Genomic DNA, 21,996 nt, shown 5'->3' with positions numbered 1-21,996 from the left:
GCTTACAGAATAACTGGCACGCTGGGGAGTGTTGCAGAGAGGGGTACCAGTACATAGTTTACTGAAAGTGGTGATGGTGTTAGAGAGGGTGGTGAAGACAGTGTTTGGCATACTTGCCCTCAGCAGTCAGGCCATTCAGCTTAAGTACTGAGAGGTGATATTACAACTGTACAAGACCTAGTTGAGACCACACTGTGCGGACTGTCACACTGACATTATTGGGTGTAACTTTGGTACACAACCTTGATGAGGATTGTCATACTGACAATATTGGGTGTAGCCCTGATACAAGACTGATACAGACTGTGCGGACTGTCACACTGACAGTAATGGATGTAGCTCTGGTACAAGACCTTGGTGAGACCACACTGAGAGGATTACACTCAGCTGAAAATGTTGCAGAGCAGATTTACAAGAATGTTACCGGTACTGGAGGGCTTGAGTTATAGGGAGAGATAGGACAGGCTGGGTCAAGGAGACTAAGGAGTGACCTTATAGATGTATAATCTCATGACAAGCATATATAAAGTGAAAGGTCACAGTCTTCCCCAGGGTAGGGGAGCCTAAAAGACTAAATAGATTTAGGGTGAGAGCGGAACATGTTAAATGGGGCCTGAAGACATTTTTTTTTACACAGAGGATGTGGAACAAACTGCCAGGTAAAATAGTAGAGGCAGGTACAACATCAATTTTTAAAAGACAGTTGGGAAAGCTTAAGCAGATATAGGCCATATCAGCCAAATGGGGCAGGACAGGTGGACATCATGGTCAGCATGACAAGATGGGCTGAAGGGCCTGTTCACTAGCTATGATACTGTGTGATTGTCTGAGTCTTTCTATGATGGTGTGTTCCAAGACACTACCCAGGGTGATGTGACAAATCCTAGAGGCATAGCAAGGTGAGAGGTAAATGCTTAAAGCTGAGATACAAGCAATTTCCAAACAGAAATCTGAAAACATTTTCTCTTAATTCAATACTTTTTAAAATACAACTTGGCATGTATTTTTTGGGATTAGCCACTTCACAAAATGTCAGACATCTCCAAGGACACCCTTAGTTCTGTCTTCAGACAGGAGCAGAAGTCAAGCCTGGCAGAGGCAGGTGATGGCAGCAAACCTGGCCCCTGACATAAATGGAGACTTGGCCCAAAATATCCATCTCACCTGCTGAGTTCCTCCAGCATTTTGTGTCTGTGGGAGAGAACTGTACACCAAACTGGCAAAGTGCCCACAGGAAGTTGCACAATGCACCATAACCCTCACTACTGGCATTGACCTTGTCACAGCAGAAACATCAGGTGCACCTTTCAGGTGTAAACATCAGGTGTACCTGTTTCCTTCCAGGATTCCAGCCACATTATTCTGTTGGAATTACTACATTCCCAATTTACCCTTGGAGACTCCAGAATACTCGTACACAGCATTATATGGGGTTAAGGAATCCACCCAGAAATGTCTTCATGTTCTCACTTCACAACATTTAATTGAAGATTTAATGCTTCAATTGTCTGCTTGGAAATCTAAAGCTCTAACCTAAATGCAACCAATCTCAACACAAAGAAAACTTTCCTGATGTCAGTCTTTAATTTATCTTTCACTGGTATGTACACGTCTCCTTAGAGTACTCTCGTAAATTTAATTTAAACTTCAATACCACTGTGGTCTATTGCATTCTGTAAACTGTCAAATGTTTCTTTACAACCAATTAATTTCCCATTGACAAGCAGAAAGCTCTAAATCTTGACTGTTTCCTCATCACTTAGACTTTCAACATTGACGGCGGACCACGATGCTTCTCAACGCCGTGTTTGATGCTGGCATCACTTCCTTGTAGAACTACAAATCCAGAAGAGGTCAAGGTAGCCACTTTGTGCCCGCACTGGTGTTCCATAACATTAGTGCTGGTCACCTGTCTCAAGTTCACTTCGAGTCTCCAAATCTCTCAATCCCCTTTGCTCTCCAAAATCTGTTTTTTTTATTTGAATATGTGCCTGTAAAGCTGCTACAAGTAAGTTTTGCATTGCACCTGTGCATATACGTACTTGTGCAGACGACAACAAACTTGACTTTGACTTATACCACTGCCCCTGAGGTAGAGAATTCAAAGGACTTAGTACCCTCATAAAGGAATCACAAACAAGAGTAATTTTCACTTCATCTCATTTCCAAATGGCCAGATGTCACCCTGACATGAATCTTCCTAGTACTAAAATCTGCAGGCAGCCGAGAAAGCTCTCAGTATCCCACCAAAAGCTGTATGTTTCTCAGAGGCCATCCCTCAGTCATTTGAACACAGAGAAAAAAGGCCAGCATACTCAGAATTGATCAATGGGCAGACAGCCCTTCATTTGAGCAATAAGTCAAAGTAGTATTCACTGTATCAGATATCATGGCAAATCTCCCTTCGTTCATCACAGAAACATACACTGCATCCAAAAATCCAGGTATGGTCCCCCAAAGTCTTCCTTCCTTCAGCATTGAGACCTACACTACATTCAATACCTCAGGTATGGTCTCACCAAAGCCCTACACACCCTCACCAAGACCTCTTTACCTTTGAGCTGCATTCCACTTGCAGTAAAGCCCAACGTCTCATTTGCCTTCCATTTTGTTTGGTATACATAAGCACATAGAAGAATTAAGCCACTTCCATCATTTATCAAGATCATCTTTTTCCTAGTGCCAGTTTCAAACTCTCCCTCTCTGTACCCCGGAACATGAAGCTTCCAGTTCTGCCCACCTCTCAGTTATAGTTGTAACACTGTAGTTCCATGATTCTATCCATGGCCTGAGTACATCTACTTTAAAATAAATGCAATTTATTCCAAGCTCCCCTGGGCACTACCATTTGCTGGGTCTGTTCTACCATGGAGTAACTTCCCAAAATGCATCACTCTGACTGGCTTCTCTCTCCATGGATGCTGTCTGACATTCCTAGCATTTTCTGATCTAATACCAGAATAATAACACAGATTCTTCCCTTTTGCCAACAAATGTTTAAGCACCCGAGGATGTTTATTATCAGACTAAATTCTCGGTATTGCAGTTGTGCAAAAGGTGAACCTCTGGTTCCACACAGTCAAAATGGGGCTAATATTTTGCTGCTGTTTCAGAAAGAAGGAAATGAAGTTTGCACAAATATTGCTCACTACCAGCAGGGTGTTAATTCCAGGTATGAGACTCAAGCTTGTTCTCAATAAAAACTTCCACAAACTGAAGGATAAGGCTCTCGGATCTGTTGCAGGGCTGGGTGTAACAGCCCACAGTGACAAACCCTGACTAATCCCTAGTACTGCAGGGGAATCAAAGGTACTAGGCGTGTCAGAGCAAGTCCCATGTTATGTATATATCAAACTAAAACTGAACAAACATTATAAAATCACCTCCCATTGAGCTGTTTGATCTGCGTTCTGCTGCCTGAATACTTGGCAGAAGTAGATTCAGAAGGAAATTGTGTAACTAAAGAGGCAAAGGTTGCTGACATGAAGAATGTGGAGGAAAGTGGGAATAATCTACAGAAAAGATGAATCCTGATGAAGGGTCTCGGCCCTAATCATCAACTCTTTACTCTTTTCCACAGGTGCTGCCTGGCCTGCTGAGTTTCTCAAGCATTTTATGTGTGTTTTCTAGCATCTGCAGATTTTCTCTTGTTTGCAATTAGATTGACTGGCTTGGCTAGTCCAGAGGTCAGAGGCCTGATGTCTGTAAGTCTGAGTTTGGCTGAGGGTCTGGAGGCTAGAGGCCCAATATCAGCGAGTCAAAGAGTCCGTGTCCACAGCTTGGAGGCCTAAAGGCAGCCTGTCCTGGAGTTGGAGATGTGTGTGTGTGTGTGTGTGTGTGTGTGCATCTGTGCCTCTGTGTGTATCTGCCCTTCCGTCTATGTGACCACATCTGTGCCTGTGTGAATGTGTATGTCTGCGTGTGTCTGTATCTGTACCTGTGTGTGACTGTGTGTCTGTGTCTCTGTGTGTATATGTGTGTGTCTGTATGTCTGGGGTTTGTTTTGCTGCTGTTGTCTTGTTTTCTTGTTGTGGACATGCTATATAGGTGCCAGACTCTTGCAGGCTGCTCTCTGCAAATCCTTAGGTTGTGTTGGTTGTTAATGCAAACAAAATGTTTCTCTGTAGGTTTTGAAGTGCACGTGATAAATAAATGATTCTGAATCTGAATGCAAGGAATGGACTGTGGACTTCAGGAAGGGGAAACCGAAGGGACACACATCAGTCCTCATCGAAAGAACAGCAGTGGAAACAGCAAACAGTTTTAAGTTCCTGGGTGTCAACACCTCTGAAGATCTACCCTGAACCCAATATATTAATGCAATTACAAAGAAGGCACGACAGCAGCTATATTTCATTGGGAGTTTAAGGAGGCTTGGTATATCATCAGAGACACTCGCAAATTTCTACAAATGTATCATGGAGAGCTTTCTGACTGGTTCCATTACCATCTGGTATGGAGGAGCCACAGCACAGGATTGGAAAAAGCTGCAGAAAGTTGCAAACATATCCAACACCATCATGGGCTCTACCTTTCCAAGCATCGAGGACTTCTTCATAAAGTGATGCCTTAAAAAGGTAGCACCCTTCAATAAGGACCCCCATTGCCCAGTAAATGCCCTCTTCTCTTTGCTACTATCAGGGAGGTGGTACAGGAGCCTGAAAGCACACATTCAGCAATTCAGAAACAATTTCTTCCCCTCCACCATCAGATTCCTGAATTCAAGTCAATTAAAGTGTTGTCAATTAAAGCTGAAGAGTTTTCTATCTTGTCCAGGCATGCCTGGGCAAGCTTATGCAGGGCAGATGCTGCATGGCAGGACAGGTTTTAGAAAGGCTATAAAAGCACCTTCATTCTATGCATTGCAATCACATGTATATCCGTTTGTGATCACGTTGATGTGCATGCTCGATGCACACAGTATATTGTGAGTACTCATTATAAAAAAGTAATTGTATTTTCCAGAGTATTTATGATAGCAAAATATCTCACCAATGTTATATTCATGGCAAATATATCCTTAAATCTCAAAGACAAAACATGACTCCTCTTTTAAGAAAGCCTATGAACTCTATTTTAGATGTAAGATTGGTGACCTAGACAAAGACTGGACTCTGACATTTGCTATTGATCTCAGAGCTTGGCTCAGAGGTACTCGTAAGTCAATGCTGTTCGCTGTCCTGATGATATGGATCATGAGGCAGACTGCTACTTCTGTCTGACCAGTGTATCTGGTTTCTCTGCTAAAAACAAAATATCCTTTGAATACCATAATCTCGCTTCAGCCATGAGACCTGTACTGCATGACAAATCTCTTCCAGTACCAAAGCCACCAGAGACATGGAGCCTAGAGGCAGTAGATGCAGATGCCATGGTACATGAGCCAGGAATGGAAAAAGACACATACAGATTTTGAACCCTTTATGTGCAACAAGCCTCATCTGAGAACCCAATCTGAATAAAGTGACCTGGGTTTGTCAAAGGCAAAAGCAGAATTACTGGGTTCAAAACTGCAAGGATGGAATCTGCTGGCACAAAAGTTTCCATGAAAGATTTCAATATTTGAGACAGATGTTTCCCAGAATAACCAATGCCAAAATTAAGGAAGGCATTTTTGTTGGTCTACAAATCAAACAGGTCATCAATGACAGCTAAATTCAAAGAACTTCTAACCGGATTGGAGAAAATCACATGGAAGGCATTCAAGGATGTTGAAAAATTTCTTGGCAACTGCATGCACCTAATTCAATAGGTTCAATAGATACATTCCTCTGACATTAAAGGTACCTATTAAGCTGGCTGACAACATGCTTCAAGCATACAAAACCATGAAATGCAATATGTCACTAAAGATTAATTTGTCTGCATTCCCATTTAGACTTCATCCCTGCAAATCTTGGTGCTGTCAGTGACGAGCATGGTGAAGGGTTTCACCAGGACATTGTGGTCATAGAGAAACTGTATCAGGACAACTGGAATCCATCAATGGTGGCTGATATTTGTTGGACACTTGAGCAAGAAGACTCAGATACTGAGGACAAATGAAAATCATCAACAAAACATTCTTGGCTTAGTTGAACTACTGCAAAACATCAACACTGTTATGCAATTAAATGCATATATTCAATAAAAGTTAATTTCTTGTTTCTCCAAATTCCTACATGATACAGGCAGTCTGAAATTATATTTGTGTTCAGCCTCAAGTGGTCTATCACAATCACATATAAATTCTGAGGAAGCAACACCTTCAAAAAAAATTTGCCGTCCAGTGTTATTTTTCTACTCCTATGCCTTATGGACTGCACTACCTTGACGAATGCCTTTGTTCTCCCCCTCTCACGCACTCTCTCACAGTCCTCATTAATCTATCATCTGGATGGTTTCATAAGCATCACATCATGTGCCTCTTACATCATATCTCAATGTCAACCCTGTGCCTCTTGCTATTGCAGATATTCCTTTAGTCCTGTCTTTCCTTCCCCTAACCTCACTGTAATTTACAACTAACTTCTTTTCTCACTACCCGGCTCTGATGAACAATCATCGACCTGGAACAGAAATTGTTTCTCTTGACTGAGCTGCTATCTGACTCTACATTTTTCTGCTTTAATTTGTGCAGTGAGTGGAAGTGAACTGACAGGGACTGGGTTCTTAGCACAAAGGAGATGGAGAGTTAATTAAACTAAATGAAATAATGAACAGTCTGGACGGAGTGACCAGAAATACATTTGTAACAATAACAGAGAGCTTCAGGCAGTGAGCTCCAAAAACCAGGACTTATCAAGCTGAACTTTCAACCAGTTAACAGGACTCTCCCCATGATTAACAGAGAGGGAGGGGACAAAGATTTAATAGGCTTTAAGAGAGAAGAAATAGAAATTTCATTTTAACTCATTATTTGCAATAGGAGAGATAGGTGCTGTAGAGTGAGGGGAAGATCTCCCTGGTCAGTGTATTTGGAATTTGAGAGATGGGTGATGTAGAATGAAGGGTAGGTCTCCATGATCTGTATGTGTTACTGAATTCACTCTGTCTTTGCATGTTGAAATAGTGGGTCCAAGTCAATGCATCTGGTTTTGTAAACTTTCTTCTAGGTTCCAGAGTTAAACTAAGCAAAGTATAATCTCTGTTTGGCAGAGTTTCATAGTGGGATCATGCCAGTTTTAGCAATAAAGGTGATTACTCGTAAAGGTTAGTGGAGACCAAACCAGGCTGACACACCCAGAATCTGAAAGGATTCACAAAGTTCACCATTTGCTTTGTAAACTGTAGAATGAAGTTTTGCATCACCCCATGCAACAATGCACCAGGGTGACCTGTGAACTGTGGTCTGGGATTGTTCAACACTTCCACACAGTACTGGTTCGACAACATCCCTTGCTGACTCATTTCCTCTTTTAAGTTTAACCAAATTGGAGAAAGGGCTTGAACAGTTCAGGTAAGTACAGCATCTGACTCCAGAGCAACACATTCAGAATGCTGGGGGGTCTCAGCAGGTCAGGCAACACCTACGGAACAGTCAAAATGTTATGCCAAGAACCTTCATCAAGACAAGAAAGGAAGAGGTCAGAGGCCAGAATAAAAATGGTGGGGGGAAGGTGCAGTATGAGCTGATGGGTAATAGGTGAATCCAGGTGAGGGAGAAGGTAGTAGATGGGGAAGGGGTGGAGAAAGTGGATTGATGCGAGAAGCTGGGGGGTGATAAGTGGGGATGACTAAGGATTAAAGTCACAGTCACATTTCTATGCCCCTTATCTCAGAAAGGATGTGCTGACTTTGGAAAGGGTTCACAGCAGATTCACAAGAAATATTTCAGGATTGAAAGGCTATCGTACAAGGAACATTTGATGGCTCTGGGTCTGTACTCGCTGGAATTTAGAAGAATGAGGGGGGATCTCATTGAAACCTATCAAATGTTGAAAGGCCTAGATAGAGTGGATGTGGAGAGGATGTTTCCTATGGTGGGGAAGTCAGGGACATGAGGACACAGCCTCAGAATAGAGGGGTGTCCATTTAGGACGGAGATGAGGAGGAATTTCTTAGTCGGAGAGTGGTGAAGCTGTGGAATTTGTTGCCGCAGGCAGCTGTGGAGGCCAAATTATTAGGTATATTTAAGGCAGAGGTTGATAAATTCTTGACTAGTCAGGGCATGAACAGTTATGGGTAGAAGTCAGGAGAATGGGGCTGAGATGACAAATGGATCAGCCATGATGAAATGGTGGAACAGACTCAATGGGCCGAATGGCCTATATTCTGCTCCTCTGGTCTTAAGAACATTAATGCTCAGAAAGTGATTGCTGGTTATTGCACAATGACAGTAGTGTTGTGCTCTCATAAATAAACCTTGCCATGTACAAATATGTTGTCAGAAGTAATGTTAATTTTTTATTGAGGGTTAACTTTAGATGTTGAACATTATGATAATGATCACTGTGCCCACTGCATCCATGCCAGACTTCGAGAACAAATCCCATACCCGGCCTGCAGCTTTCTTACCATTGGTATTTCAGGTTCTCGTGTGAAAAGAGTGGAGACTCACACAGCCTCTGTGTCCTGGATAGTATGTTCCAGATTCCAGTCACCTTCTGAGTGAAATCTCCTCTCCACATCCCCTATTTACAGGCACCTCTGTAAAGAGGAACATTTCATTCAGATCTCCTTTAGCCTTTCCCAATCCAAACCCAGCATCTCCACTCTCTCCATCTCCTGGTGAATCTCCTTTGCACCCTCTCCAGTGCAATTGTGTACTTCCTATTGTATGGGACCAGAACTGTACACAGAACTCTAGCTGTGGCTTAAACAACGCTTTATAAAGTTGAAGCAGAACCTCCCTACTGTTATGCTCTGTGCCTCAGCTAATGAAGGCAAGTTTCCCATCAGCCAACATCATCACCTTATCTAGCTGGGCTGCCATCCTCAGGAATCCTTGTCCCCCTGTTTTTCAGTGCTTCATAAGAGTCCAACCATTCATGGTGTCTATCTAGCCAATTTACTGCACTCATGACGCATAGTAGACTACTGGAGCACAGAGACAGGCTAGTCAGCCCAACCAGTTTGTGCTGACCCAATCTGACCCTTAATGGAAACATCTGAAGGCTGCAGTGACTGAATCTCGGAGGGGCATTTCAGATGCTGAAGTGCTACCGCTGAGTCTGAAATGGTATCCTTTGTTCTTGTGAAGTTCAGAATAGATGCCAATAGTTTGAAATAGAAACAGTTGCTGGTATTTGATGTGACACTAAAGATTCTGCAGATGCCGGAAATCTGGAGCAACACACACAGACTGCTGGAGGTACTCAGCAGGTCAGGCAGCATCTATGGAGGGAAATGGACAGTCAAAGTTTCATCAAGACTTCAAAAAGTGAGGGCAGAAGCCAGAATAAAAGGATGGGAGGAGCACAAGCTTGGTAGGTGATAGATGAATCCAAGTGAGAGGGGTGAGGTAGGTAGGGGGATGGGGTGGAAATGGGATTGATGTGAGAAGGCGAAGTTGATTGGTCAGGAAGGCAAGGAACTGAGCAAGATGGAACCTGATAGGATTGGAAATTAGCCCTCTTAATAGGCCCTTAAATGTCCCTAATGTATCTGCTTCTATCACCACCACCAAGCAATAACGCTGTATGTATTAAACCTACCTCTGACACACCCAATCACCTTAAAAGGATGTCCTCTTGTGTTAGCCATTTCTGTCTTGGGAAAAATGGCACTAGCTGTCCACTCAGTCAATGTCTCCTATCATTTTATACACGTCTATCAAGTCACCTCTTCAAAGAGAATAGCCCTTGCTCACCCAACCTTTCCTCAGAAGACCTGCTGTCTAATCCAGGCAGCATCCTGATAAATGTCCTCTGCATCTTTCATAATCCTTCCCAAGATGAGGTGACCAGAGCTGAACTCAATATTCCGAGTGTGGTCTAACTACAGCTGCAACATCACCTCAAGCTGTTGACTGACCACTGCACTGCCATGTCACCCTCAAGATGTCCAGCAGCTGAAGTGAACAGGCAGTGTAAAGCTGTAAGCACCCAGTTTCAAATGCAGCATGATGGTTAGTTGGTTAACAGCTGGCTTCTCCCTCCCAGGGACTGACTGGGGGACAAGTCAGTTGAGTTCTGTTCTTAGTTTAAGACAGAGGTACAGCTGGAAATGAATATTAAAAACAGCCCTCATGCCTTCTCTGACATCCACTTATTTATTTCAATACCATTCCTTCCCATATAATTTGATTCCCTGAAGTGCAGTCATGTCAGATGGAGACCAGGCTAACGACAATGCCTGCTCACGTACGGTCACTTGATGAAGCAGACTGACCATGTTGGATAAGGCAGAGGGATGCAGGTTCTACCTGTAGGTGACACTGGGACTGGGGGAACATACTTAAAATTCTGCACTGAAGATACAGTGAGTGTGAGTGTTTTCTATTTTACACAGACAATAACTGTGCACTGGAACTCTCTGTCCGTAAGGATGGTGAAAGAAAATCATAACGACCTTCAAAAAGCAAAAATCTGCTGAGCTGGAGCAGTGGAAACACTCAGCAGGTCCAGCAGCGTCTGCAGAGGGAGAAGCACAGTTAATACTTCAGGTTGATGACATTTTACCTGAAGTATGAGAAAAGAGAAAGTAACAATGCTTTAAATTACAAAGGCGAATGGGAGGCAGGGAAAACAAAGGCAATGTCTGTGGGAGGCTGGAGCCAAAGAGAATCCAGATGTCACAAATACTTTCAGAGCCTTCAGATTGAAGTGGTGAAGGCTGCTTAATAATAGCTCTCTGGGGACCATATAAATCGAGGAAGATGATCAAGGGCAGATGAGAAAAAAAATCAGTACTGGAACTGTGAAGTACCAAACATGGCAGTCATTGGAAATCAGAAATTAAAATACATGCCGATAATTGGCAGCTCCTGGAGAGGCAAACTCAGCTCATTAACATCAGAACTGGCCAGAACAAAAATGACCTTACATTGGGCAATGTTGTGTAGAGTCAGAGATTTATCCCCAGGGTAGAGGAGACTAAAACTAGAGGAAACAGTAAGGTGAGAGGGAAAAGATTGAAAGGGGGCCAGAGGGAAATGTTATTCCACACAGAACTCGGAGGAAATCTGGAACAAGCTGCCAGAGGGAGTGGTTGAGGCAGATACAATTGCAACTTCTAAAAGGTATTTGGACAGGTACACAGATAGGAAAAGTTTGCAGAGATATGGGCCAAACACAGGAGAGTATATGGACTGGCTGCATTGCAGCCTGTTATGGAAACACCAATGCCTTTGAATGGAAAGGTAGTGGATTGAGGTCAATGTGGATCTGATCAATCCCTGAGGAGAGAACAATGTTCAATAGGTCAGTCAGTACCAATGAAAAGAGTAACAGAGGGGACATTTCAGAGGAAGACTTTGCATCAGAATGGAGAAAGTAAAGAGACCCAAAGAAGGGCCTCGGCCTGAAACACCGACTGTTTCCTCCAGCAATTTGTGTGTGTTGCTTTAGAGAATGTAAGCCTGCTTGATGTTGCAGGGAAAGGAAGGATTTTGCTTCTAAGGTGAAACCCAGAGTGTCAAGCATCAACTCAGTTCATCTCCTCACAGATGCTGCCATGACAGCCAACATTTGCTGCTTTTAGTTTCTATTTTCATACAGTAGATGCCAGTTAATTAGGCCAAAGATTAATCAAGTCAGCCATTTATTTGGAACAACTCTTAAAGAACAAAATCGAATTGAGAAAACAGCCAGGATTCCCTTCATTTATTTGGAAGACTATGCCTTTTAATTGGAACAGGAGACTTACCGAATAGTTTTTAAACTAGTGTCAGACATGTGCATTTGTGTAGCAATTAGACATTGCACAGTGCTTAGAGTGAACCGAATTTAAATAGCGTCATTTGTGTGTGATTGTGTTCTAACAGAGGTGCTTTTTACCACTGACAGTTGGCGGGAAAGAAGCAGTAAGACAATTTGAAACTGTTTTGCTCACCGCATTTTCAAGCATTCAGGCTTAGAGATACCAGAAATGGCCGAGAGTGAAAATGAAACTATTTCATTATTTCAACAAGTTCAAAGTAAGTTTGTAATCCAAGTACATATATATCACCTTCTACAACCCTGAGATTCATCTTCTTGTGGGCATTCACAGTAAGTACAAGAAACACAATAGAATGGAGGACTGCACCTAACAGAACAGACTACAACCAATGTGCAAAAAAACCAAACTGTGCAAATACAAAGATTAAAAATAATAATAATAACAAATAAAACAATAATAAATAGCAGCAGAATTAGGCCATTTTGGTCCATCAAGTCTGACCTGCCATTCAATCATGGCTGATCCTTTTCTCCCCCTCCTTAGCCCCACTCCCCAGCCTTCTCCCTGTAACTTCTGATTCCATGCCCAATCAAGAACCTATCAATCACTGCCTTAAATACATCCAACGACCTGGCCTCCACAGCTGCACATAGCAACAAATTCACCACCCTTTGGCTAAAGAAATTTCCCTACATCTCTGTTTTGAAAGGGCACCCCTGTATCCTGAGGCTGTGCCCTCTTGTCCTACACTCTCCCACCATGGGAAACATCTTTTCCACATCTACTCAGTCCAGGCCTTTCAACATTCGAAAGGTTTCAATGACATGCCGCCTCATCCTTCTGAATTCCAGCAAGTACAGACTACAGCCATCAAATATTCCTCGTATGATAGTCCTTTCATTCCTGGAATCATCCTTGTGAACCTCCTCTGGACCCTCTCCAATGCCAGCACATCTTTTCTAAGATAAGGGGCCCAAAACTGTTCACAATACTCTAGGTGAGGCCTCACCAGTGCCTTATAAAGCCTCACATCCCTGCTCTTGTACATGCTGACATTGCATTTGCCTTCCTCACCACCAACTCAATCTGCAAGTTAACCTTTAGTGTGTTCTACACAAGGACTCCCAAGTCCCTCTGCATCTCAGATTGCACATTTATTTCTACTACCCAAGTGCATGGCCATGGATTTTCCAACATTATATTTCCTTTGCCACTTTCTTGCCCATTCTCCTTTAGGTCTTTCAGCTTTTAGAGCACCTTCTCCCTTATAATAGTAACTGCACTCACTTCTCTTCCTTCACACCCTTCAATACCTGGAATACTGCTAGTGTCTTCCACAGTGAGGACTGATGCAAAATACTCATTTAGTTCATCTGCCATCTCCTTGTCCCCGTTATTATTTCTCCAGCCTCATTTTCTAGTGGTCCTTTATTCACACTCACCTCTTTTACTTTTTATATACTTGAAAAAGTTTTCTCTATCCATCTTGAGATTGTTCACTAGCTTGCTTTCAAATTTCATCATTTCCCTCCTAATGATTCTTTTAGTTTCTTTCTGGAGGTTTTAAAAGCTTTCCAATCCTCTATCATGGGGATGGGAAGAAGAATTGAAATGGTGGCCACTGGGAGTTTCATTTCTACTTCCCTGTCCCATTCTGACATATAGACCATGGCCTCCACTACAGCCACGATGAGACCACACAGGTTAGAGGAGGAATACCTTATATTTCATCTGGGTAGCCTCCAACCCGATAGCATTAACATCAATTTCTCAAACTTCTGATAACTGAACTCCACCCCCTCTCCTTCACCATTCCCCATTCTTGTTTTCCCCTCACTCCTTCTTTTCTTACCTGCTCATCACCTCCCTCTAGTGTTCCTCTCCCTTCCCTTTCTCCCATGGTCTTCTGCCCTCTCCTATCAGATTCCCCCTCCTCCAGCCCTTTATCTCTTCCACCAATCAACGTTCCAGCTCTTTACTTCACCCCCTCCCCCTCCCCCGGTTTCACCTATCACCTTGAACTTCTTCCTCCCTTACCCTCTTCCTTTCCACTCCTGATGAAGAGTCTCGGCCTGAAACATTGACTGTTTATTCCCATCCACAGATGCTGCCTGAGCTGCTGAGCTCCTCCAGCCCAATGTGTGTATTGCTTTAGATTTCCAGCATCTGCACTGTCTCTTGTGTCTATGATTTAAAACATATTTCTCATTTAACTCCACCATGGATGGTCCCAAGCCCAGCTGCAAAAGGAGGAGGGTTGGGCATAGGACTAGCAACCTCATCCTGGAAAATCCCAGAGCTACAGAAATGCCCACAGATGCTCCAGAGACCTCAGCCCAAGAGGAAGGATCTTCACCTAAAAGGAGTATGAAGTTGTGTGCTGAAAGTCCTTCTATCGACCCAGGACGGAGGACAATGGAGGAGCTATACAGGACATATAGAGGACGATGGAGGAGATCTACTTAGGCAGAGGAGCTACTTATGCTGGCCTATACCCAAGTAGGGGTGATGGGCTTAAGAACAAGAAGAATGATTTTCTATTTACATTTATTTCAAAAGACAACAGTTCTATTCTCATTATTCCTGCCTCCACCAGCCAGAGATGGAATCGGCAGATTTGCAGATATTGAACTTATCCTCTGTAGTTACAAATCATTAACGATATAGCACTGGTGGGGTTAAACCAATCGATGGCTGAAATGGGTGTTTGGCCATTCTAGGTACATGCAAGTTAACAAAAAAGATTTGCCTTTTCTTCCTTGCAAAACCACAGTTACACTTGTACAGAACTCAGCTGCCCTCATCTCGGAAAGGCTGGTGGTTACAAATGCAAATGGCTCTTTTACACAGAAACTTAAATCAGATTCAATTCAAAGTAGTTTTCACTGATACCGCACAAGCAGCTGAAAGGCATCAGAAAGTTAGTTCTGACATACCGAGTTGAACTCGCCACACTGCCAGGGTATACAGATACAATGAATTATGCAAAAACTGCAATCAGGAGATATTGGACCCGAGCAAGGTGACAACCATCACCGTCATCAACCTACAAGCTACATTGTAAATGGAGTTTCTCAATGCCCACTTTGGCATGACACCATGCATATCTGTACACAATCCAACCTAAAGATAATGTGCATATCTGTACACAGCCCAACCTTTAGACAATGTGCATATCCATACACAGTCCAACCTATAGACAACATGCATATCTGTACACAGTCCAACCTTTAGACATTGTACATATCTGTACACAGCCCAATCCACAGACAATGTGCATATCTGTACACATCCCAACATTTAGACAATGAGCATATCTGTACATAGCCCAACCTTTAGACAATGTGCATTCCCGTACACAGTCCAACCTATAGACAATGTGCATATCTGTACACAGTCCCACCTATAGACAATGTGCGTATCTGTACACAGTCCAACCTTTAGACAATGTGCATATCTGTACACAGTCCAACCTTTAGTCTTGATGAAGGGTCTCAGCCCGAAACGTTGACTGTTCATTTCCATGGATGCTGCCCAACCAGCTGAGTTCCTCCAGCATGTTGTGTGTGTTGCTTTGACCAAAGCATCTGCAGTGTACTTTGTGTTTACCAAACTACAGTCAATGTGCATATCTGTACACAGTCCAACCTTTAGACAATGTGCATGTACATACACAACCCAACCTACAGACAATGTGCATGTACGTACACAGCTTAACCTACAATGTGCATATCTGTACACAGTCCAACCTATAGACAATGTGCATATCTGTACACTGTCCAACCTATAGACATCATGCATATCTGTACTCAGCCCAACCTTTAGTCTTGATGAACGGTCTCGGCCCGAAATGTTGACTGTTCATTTCCATGGATGCTGCCCAACCTGCTGAGTTCCTCCAGCATGTTGTGTGTGTTGCTTTGACCACAGCATCTGCAGTGTACTTTGTGTTTACCAACCTACAGTCAATGTGCATATCTATTCACAGTCCACCCTTTAGACAATGTGCACGTACGCACACAGCCCACCCAACCTTTAGAAGTAACCCAAAGCACCTAAAATACAGTTGGAAATCTAAATATTAACTGGAAATACTCAGCAGGTCAGGCAGCATCTGTGGAGATTTCAGTTAGATGAGCATTCATCAGAACTGGAATAGCATTAAGCTGTTCCAGTTCTAGTTTTCCAGCTCTCATCAAAGTACTGACCTGAAACATCAGCTGTTCCCCTCCAGAGGCTGCCCGGCCTGTTGTCCACAAACATCAGCCCTCTCCTCTCCCCAGAGGCTGCCCGGCCTGTTCAGTATCTCCAGCAATTTCTGGAACTTTGATTTTATTTTAAATTCAATACAATGATTTGTCAGACTGTGAAAATCCTTCCAAAATGCTTTTGAAACCAAATTATTTGCTGTAAGTGACCAAACAACAGTACATCAGGTATAAGCCAAATGAAGTCAACCTGAAACTGTTTGCATGGACCATGGGGGTGGGGGGGGGGGGTATTGTAAATTATTGACAATTCAAAATTAGCTCATTTTAACATGCAATTCTCATCCTCAGGTACTGGTTCATGGTTTCCAATCAAACAATCTAAAGTTAGTCCTACATCAATCAGGTGAAAGGACTTTACTATGAAGCCAGTGCTAACAACAGTACAATTTCAGTGTGCTACCTCACCCACAGTTTTGCTTACAGCTCAGTTCAACTTCAGTGAATATCAACAGAACACCCATGTGCAAACAGCTCAGATCAGACTCCTTCTCATATCAAACTCATTCCAGTGGAAATAGTACATTCAAGATCTCTCTTCCCCAACTGCACCCCTCAGATCGATCCAGTCTTGGGTAACCAGCGGCGGGGAGACTGCACTCACAGGCCACACTGATCCAGGGCTGTCCAGTGCAGCTCACGCTTTCATTAACCAGACCCACACACACTGGAGGAACACTGGGAATGAGAAATCGAGAAAAGGGATCCTTGCAACGACAGTAATATAGAAATTGAAGGTGATATCCCATGATTCGAAAGGTCCGCCAGAGAGTCCGAGGACAAGGTCCCCATTCCTCAGCTCTGGAATGGGTTCCTGAACAGGACAGTTTCCCATTCCCCAGCTCTGGAATGGGTTCCTGAACAGGACAGTTTCCCATTCCCCAACTCTGGAATGGGTTCCTGAACAGGACAGTTTCCCATTCCCCAGCTCTGGAACGGGTTCCTGTACAGGACAGGTCCCCATTCCCCAACTCTGGAACAGGTTCCTGAACAGGACAGTTTCCCATTCCCCAACTCTGGAACGGGTTCCTGAACGGGATAGTTTCCCATTTCCCAACTCTGGAAAGGGTTCTCTGCAGGACAAATTCCTATCCCCTAACTCTGGAACAGGTTCCTGTACAGGACAGTTTCCCATTCTCCAACTCTGGAACGGGTTCCTGTACAGGACAGTTTCCCATTCTCCAACTCTGGAACGGGTTCCTGTACAGGACAGGTCCCCATTCCCCAACTCTGGAACAGGTTCCTGTACAGGATAGTTTCCCATTTCCCAACTCTGGGAAGGGTTCTCTGCAGACAGCGTAAAGAAAAAAGACCTTTGTGCAGTTCGCTAGGTTTCAGCTCATTACCGCTTCATGAGCAGCGCAAACAAGGTCGTCAGGACCTTGAACTGTTCAGAGGAAATTTATTGGCTTGGCAATTCTGGCGCATGTTTGACACGGAAAAGATCAGCCATTACTGAATCTCCGGTTGCTGGGTCTTTAAACCTCGATGATAACAGGAGAAAGTCAAAACTTAAAAGTCGGCTCACCTGAACTTTGAGAACCTTTTCTCAGCCTGGATGCTAATTTGTCCCCTTCACTCTGCGACCTCTTTTTCTTGCGTCCTGACAGCCTTAGCCAGCTTAGTGCTCGCCGTAAAGAGTTCGATTTTGCCTTTTTTTTATTTTTCAACGTTACCTCCAAGCCGGAGAAATCATCCATCACGACTGTCCGGTGACTCCCTCCCAGGAGCTCGGCGGAGTTCAGTAACAAAAGACTCCCTGGGTGTGCTCAGCCCCACGCAGAACCAACAGCAAACATGAACAAGTCAAATCCAAACGGACTTCGAAACACTTTCCACATCGGATGGTTGCCTGGATGGATCAACTTCAGAAAACAGTAAACCCTCTAATTATTTTCTAACCAAGAGTTATTTTAACAGTCACTGAACAATTTATAGCTTGTCTGACAGCTCATGGTGCTTGAAAAGTGAAGTCCACCGGCCAACGCGTCAACAGAACCGTGCTGGTGCAGAACATGGTAAAATACCCGGAAAATCCCACTCCGCCTCCATCTAACTCGACTCTACTTTAAACAACCAGGAATGTCAGTGTAGTTTGCTGACTCACATTAATCCCACATCATCTAGTGGTGGACGAACTCCACCCTACAGCCAACAATCACTCCCGCTGCGTGTTACAAGCTCCAGCACCCTCCGCAGTATTGGGCAGAATTATTTCCTGATCCTCTGCAAGGTCGGAGGCGCATGAGCGTGAGAAGTCCAGCCTGTTTCGCTGCTTTACACCTAACCGTTTGCAGGCAGCGAAGCAAAGCCTAGACTGTCTGGCACTCCTCGCACTGGGAGGTACTAGGAAGCACTCCCATGAAATACGACACTTCACCGCAAACGTATAGATGTCTCCCCACCCCTGCTCTATTCAGCAGAAAGGACAATAAAGCAGGAATTACCAAGCCACACAAAACTGTGGTAGTGAAATGCAGTAAGCCTCTGGGCTGGAGATGATGTGATCTGTAGTTAAAGCGTGTACAAGGGTCTCGCCGCCTACCTATACACTCCCCCAGAGCAGCGAGTAACCTTTGCCCCGTTACGCAGCACGGCTGTGCTCACATTGAAACAGACTAAGGAGCAGACTGTCATCTCAAATCGTTTGTAGTAACCACTGACCATTCCAACTCCAAAAGTCTCTGTGAAATACCATCTTAGTAAAAGACCTGGTTGGGTTCAGTCACCTCCAGAGTAGCTGTAATCCTGCAGGAGAGAGGTATCCAGCAGCATTCCCCACCCCCACCCCCACTCAATGTTTACCTTCATCAGGACTCTACAAGACTTAAGATCTTATCTATTGCACATCTTCCTTGTCTCATTCTTAACTCTTATCAGGGTGACCCACCGAGGGTCGACAGTAAAAAGCAATGACAAATGGAAACCAGAGTGGCTGGCACCAGTGAAAGGGAAACATCGGAAAGCTGCTCACAGAACTTAACCAGTTAACCCAAAGTAACCTCACACCAGTCAAAGCAAACCCCACAATCACCCATCTGCTTAACCTGGTAACCCAACATATCCTTACACCAGCCAGAACAAACCCCATAACCATCACTTCACTGACAGATGTACTCCCAAAATCAGCACCCAACCTCTGAGCCCTAACCCTTAAAGACAAATTCTAATCCAATACCAAACACTAAACTCCAACCCTGGATAGGTCCACCTCTAACCTGGGTAGGACCACCCTAACCCAGATACAACCAACCCACAGGACTGTGCTGGAGATGTGCAAAGGAGGCTCCTCAGGATTCAGCGTTTCAGTTCCGGGAGGCTGGTTCTGTTATTCCTGAGGCAGAGGAGGTTAGGAACGGATGTAACTAAAACCTGAGTATGTTGACAAAAGAAAACTTCAACCCACACCAGTAGAAAAAAACTGGAGGAGATAGACTTAGGGTGAAGAGAAAATGATTTAGAGAATCTGAAGGGTAGGTTCCACCCAGAGAGTGGCAAGTACCCAGAACACACTGCCGGAGGGAGTACTGGAAGCAGAATTACTGACAGTCCCCTGGTTATGGGGTCAGATTACAGGAAGAAGGTAAGGGATTGGGGTTAAGAGGGAAGATAAATTAGCCATGATTGAATGGTGGAGCAGACTCAAAGGGCCAAATGGCCTAATTCTGCTCATGTCTTATGGACAACATTTAAATGCCTGAAAGATCACTTGGATTTTCCTTGGCAGAGAAGGGTCTGAATGAGGAGCTGGAATGAGAAGTTAGTACAAATGAGTGGCATTAGTTGGGACTCCATGGCTGTATAACACCAGCCATGATCCCAGTGAATCTGTGACCAGACCCGAGCCAAAAACTATGCAACCTAACATCAACTGCGATACCATCCCTGAGCTCAGAATCTGACTAAAGGAACCTTGGCATTTACGTCCTGAGTGTCTGTTCTTTCATTGATAAACAGCCCACTTTTAGGAACCAGACACCAACACAAACCTTGGTTTCAGTATAGAAATGGTAATAAATTAGACAATTAATTGAAAAGTTTGGGCCAAATAAAATCAACAACTACCAAAAAATAAAAAAAATCTGGAAGCATGAGTCAAAACATAAAAGGCAATTTCCTTGCCTTGCACAGATGTTAACTTAACCCTATTCCCTGCTCCCTGGCTTGGACATCAATCTTGTGGGCTGGATCCAGCCTTTCACTGGCTCATCAAGCACCAATCATGATAAGAAGGATGCCATTGGTGAAATGACAGCATGACTCAGAAGCCAGATCTCAGTCTGTCAGTCTGAAGCCAAACAGAGCAAAGTCCAGATCTTGGTCTGATGCTGAGAAGTCAAGCCCTCTTCTGCAGCTGGCTGAGAATGAGCAGGAGTGGGTGGTATGGTCTGATCCAACATTTATTTAATTCAGGAATCAGAATCACCTCCATTATCACTGAATTATATGACATGAAATGTGTTATTTCACACCAGTAGTATAGTGCAAAGTTATAAAAATTACTATATAAATAGTGGAAAATAATTCACGACATAAGCTAGTGAAATTAAACCTATTTTTTTTTCTTTTTCCAGTTTTTCTTTCTCTCTTTTTCTTGTTTTGCTTTTTTTTTCTTTATTAGCTATTAGATTATTAGTTTAGTTTTTTTGCATAATATTTTTTTCTCTTTTTTCTGTTTTTTATATATTATATATTATGATATACCTAGATTTATCTTGTTCATATATATACTGTATCGTTCATGATTTGGGAATACTCATTTATAATGTAATCATTGCTTATGTTTTCTTTCATGTGCAATGGAAATGTGTATGTTTGTAATCCCATTACCAATATATCAATTGTATTTTGTTCATATTATTAATAATAATAAAAAGATTGAAAAAGAAAGAAATTAAACCTGGTTATGATTCTGATTAAAATAAAATAGCGAATAGGGTTCGTAAATTCATGGAATGTTCAGAAATCTGATGGTGGAGGAAAGAAGCTATTCTTAAAATTTTGGAATTAAAATGTTTGGCCACTGGGAAGTCCCACCAGGTGAGGCAGCACTTCACCTGTGAATCTGCTGTGGCCGTCTATTGTGTCTGGTTCTCTCAATGCATTATCCTCTACCTAGATAAGACCTATTGCAAATCGGGGGACTACTTTTTGAGCATCTCTGCCTCACCTGGAAGGACTGTTACAGGACCTGAATGGAGGTGAGGGAGGAGGTGTATGGGCAGGTGAAGCACTTGGGCCGCTTACAGAGATAAGTGCAAGGAAGGAGATTAGTGGGAGAGACAAATGGACAAAGAAATCAAATAGAGAGCAATCCCTGTGGAAAGAGGAGGGGTAAGAGAGATAAAGACATGTTTAGTGGTAGACAGAGACAGAGGATGATGTGTTGGATCTGGAAGCTGATGGGGTGGTAGGTAAGGATGAGGAACTCTATCACTATTACAGCGGCAAAAATGGGGTGAGCGCGGATGCATGGGAAATGGAGGAGATGCGGGTGAGAGCAGCATCAATAGTAGAGGGAGAGAAACCCCATTCATTAAAGAAAGATGACATCTCTGATGTCCTGCTGAGTATGGGTATTCAACAGCGTCTTCAGACTCCTGTCCCTCCTCCCTGACGGTAGTAATGAGAAGAGGGGTCTTCAGGCTCCTGTCCCTCCTCCCTGATGGTAGTAATGAGAAGAGGGGTCTTCATGCTCCTGTACCTCCTCCCTGATGGTGGTAATGAGAGGAGGCTGTATCCTGGATAGTGAGGGACGTTAATGATGGATATTCTCTTAAGCTACTGCCTTTTAAAGATTTGCTCAATGGTGGGAAGGGTTGTGACCGTGATGAGGCTGAATAAATTTACAAACCTCTACAGCTTTTTCCAGTCTTGTATATTGGCTCCCTCCATACGAGATGGTCACAATGCTCTCCTCTATACA

At 43.5% G+C, this 21,996-nt stretch overlaps 1 protein-coding gene across 1 annotated transcript in view; it reads right to left on the bottom strand.

Moving 5' to 3' along the window:
• The window catches only part of LOC132380382 (uncharacterized protein KIAA1522-like), a 121,889-nt gene extending 101,269 nt beyond the window's left edge, over positions 1–20,620 (bottom strand). The window contains exon 1 of the mRNA XM_059949119.1: positions 17,599–20,620. Coding sequence (XP_059805102.1) covers positions 17,599–17,770 — 172 coding nt within the window. The 5' untranslated portion in view covers positions 17,771–20,620. The remainder of the gene's footprint in view (positions 1–17,598) is intronic.
• Positions 20,621–21,996: the final 1,376 nt, after the last annotated feature.

Source organism: Hypanus sabinus, chromosome 24 (assembly GCF_030144855.1).
Source record: "Hypanus sabinus isolate sHypSab1 chromosome 24, sHypSab1.hap1, whole genome shotgun sequence".
NCBI lineage: Eukaryota > Metazoa > Chordata > Chondrichthyes > Myliobatiformes > Dasyatidae > Hypanus > Hypanus sabinus.
The sequence above is the reverse complement of the archived record's forward strand: the minus strand, read 5'-3'. Positions and strand labels throughout refer to the sequence as shown.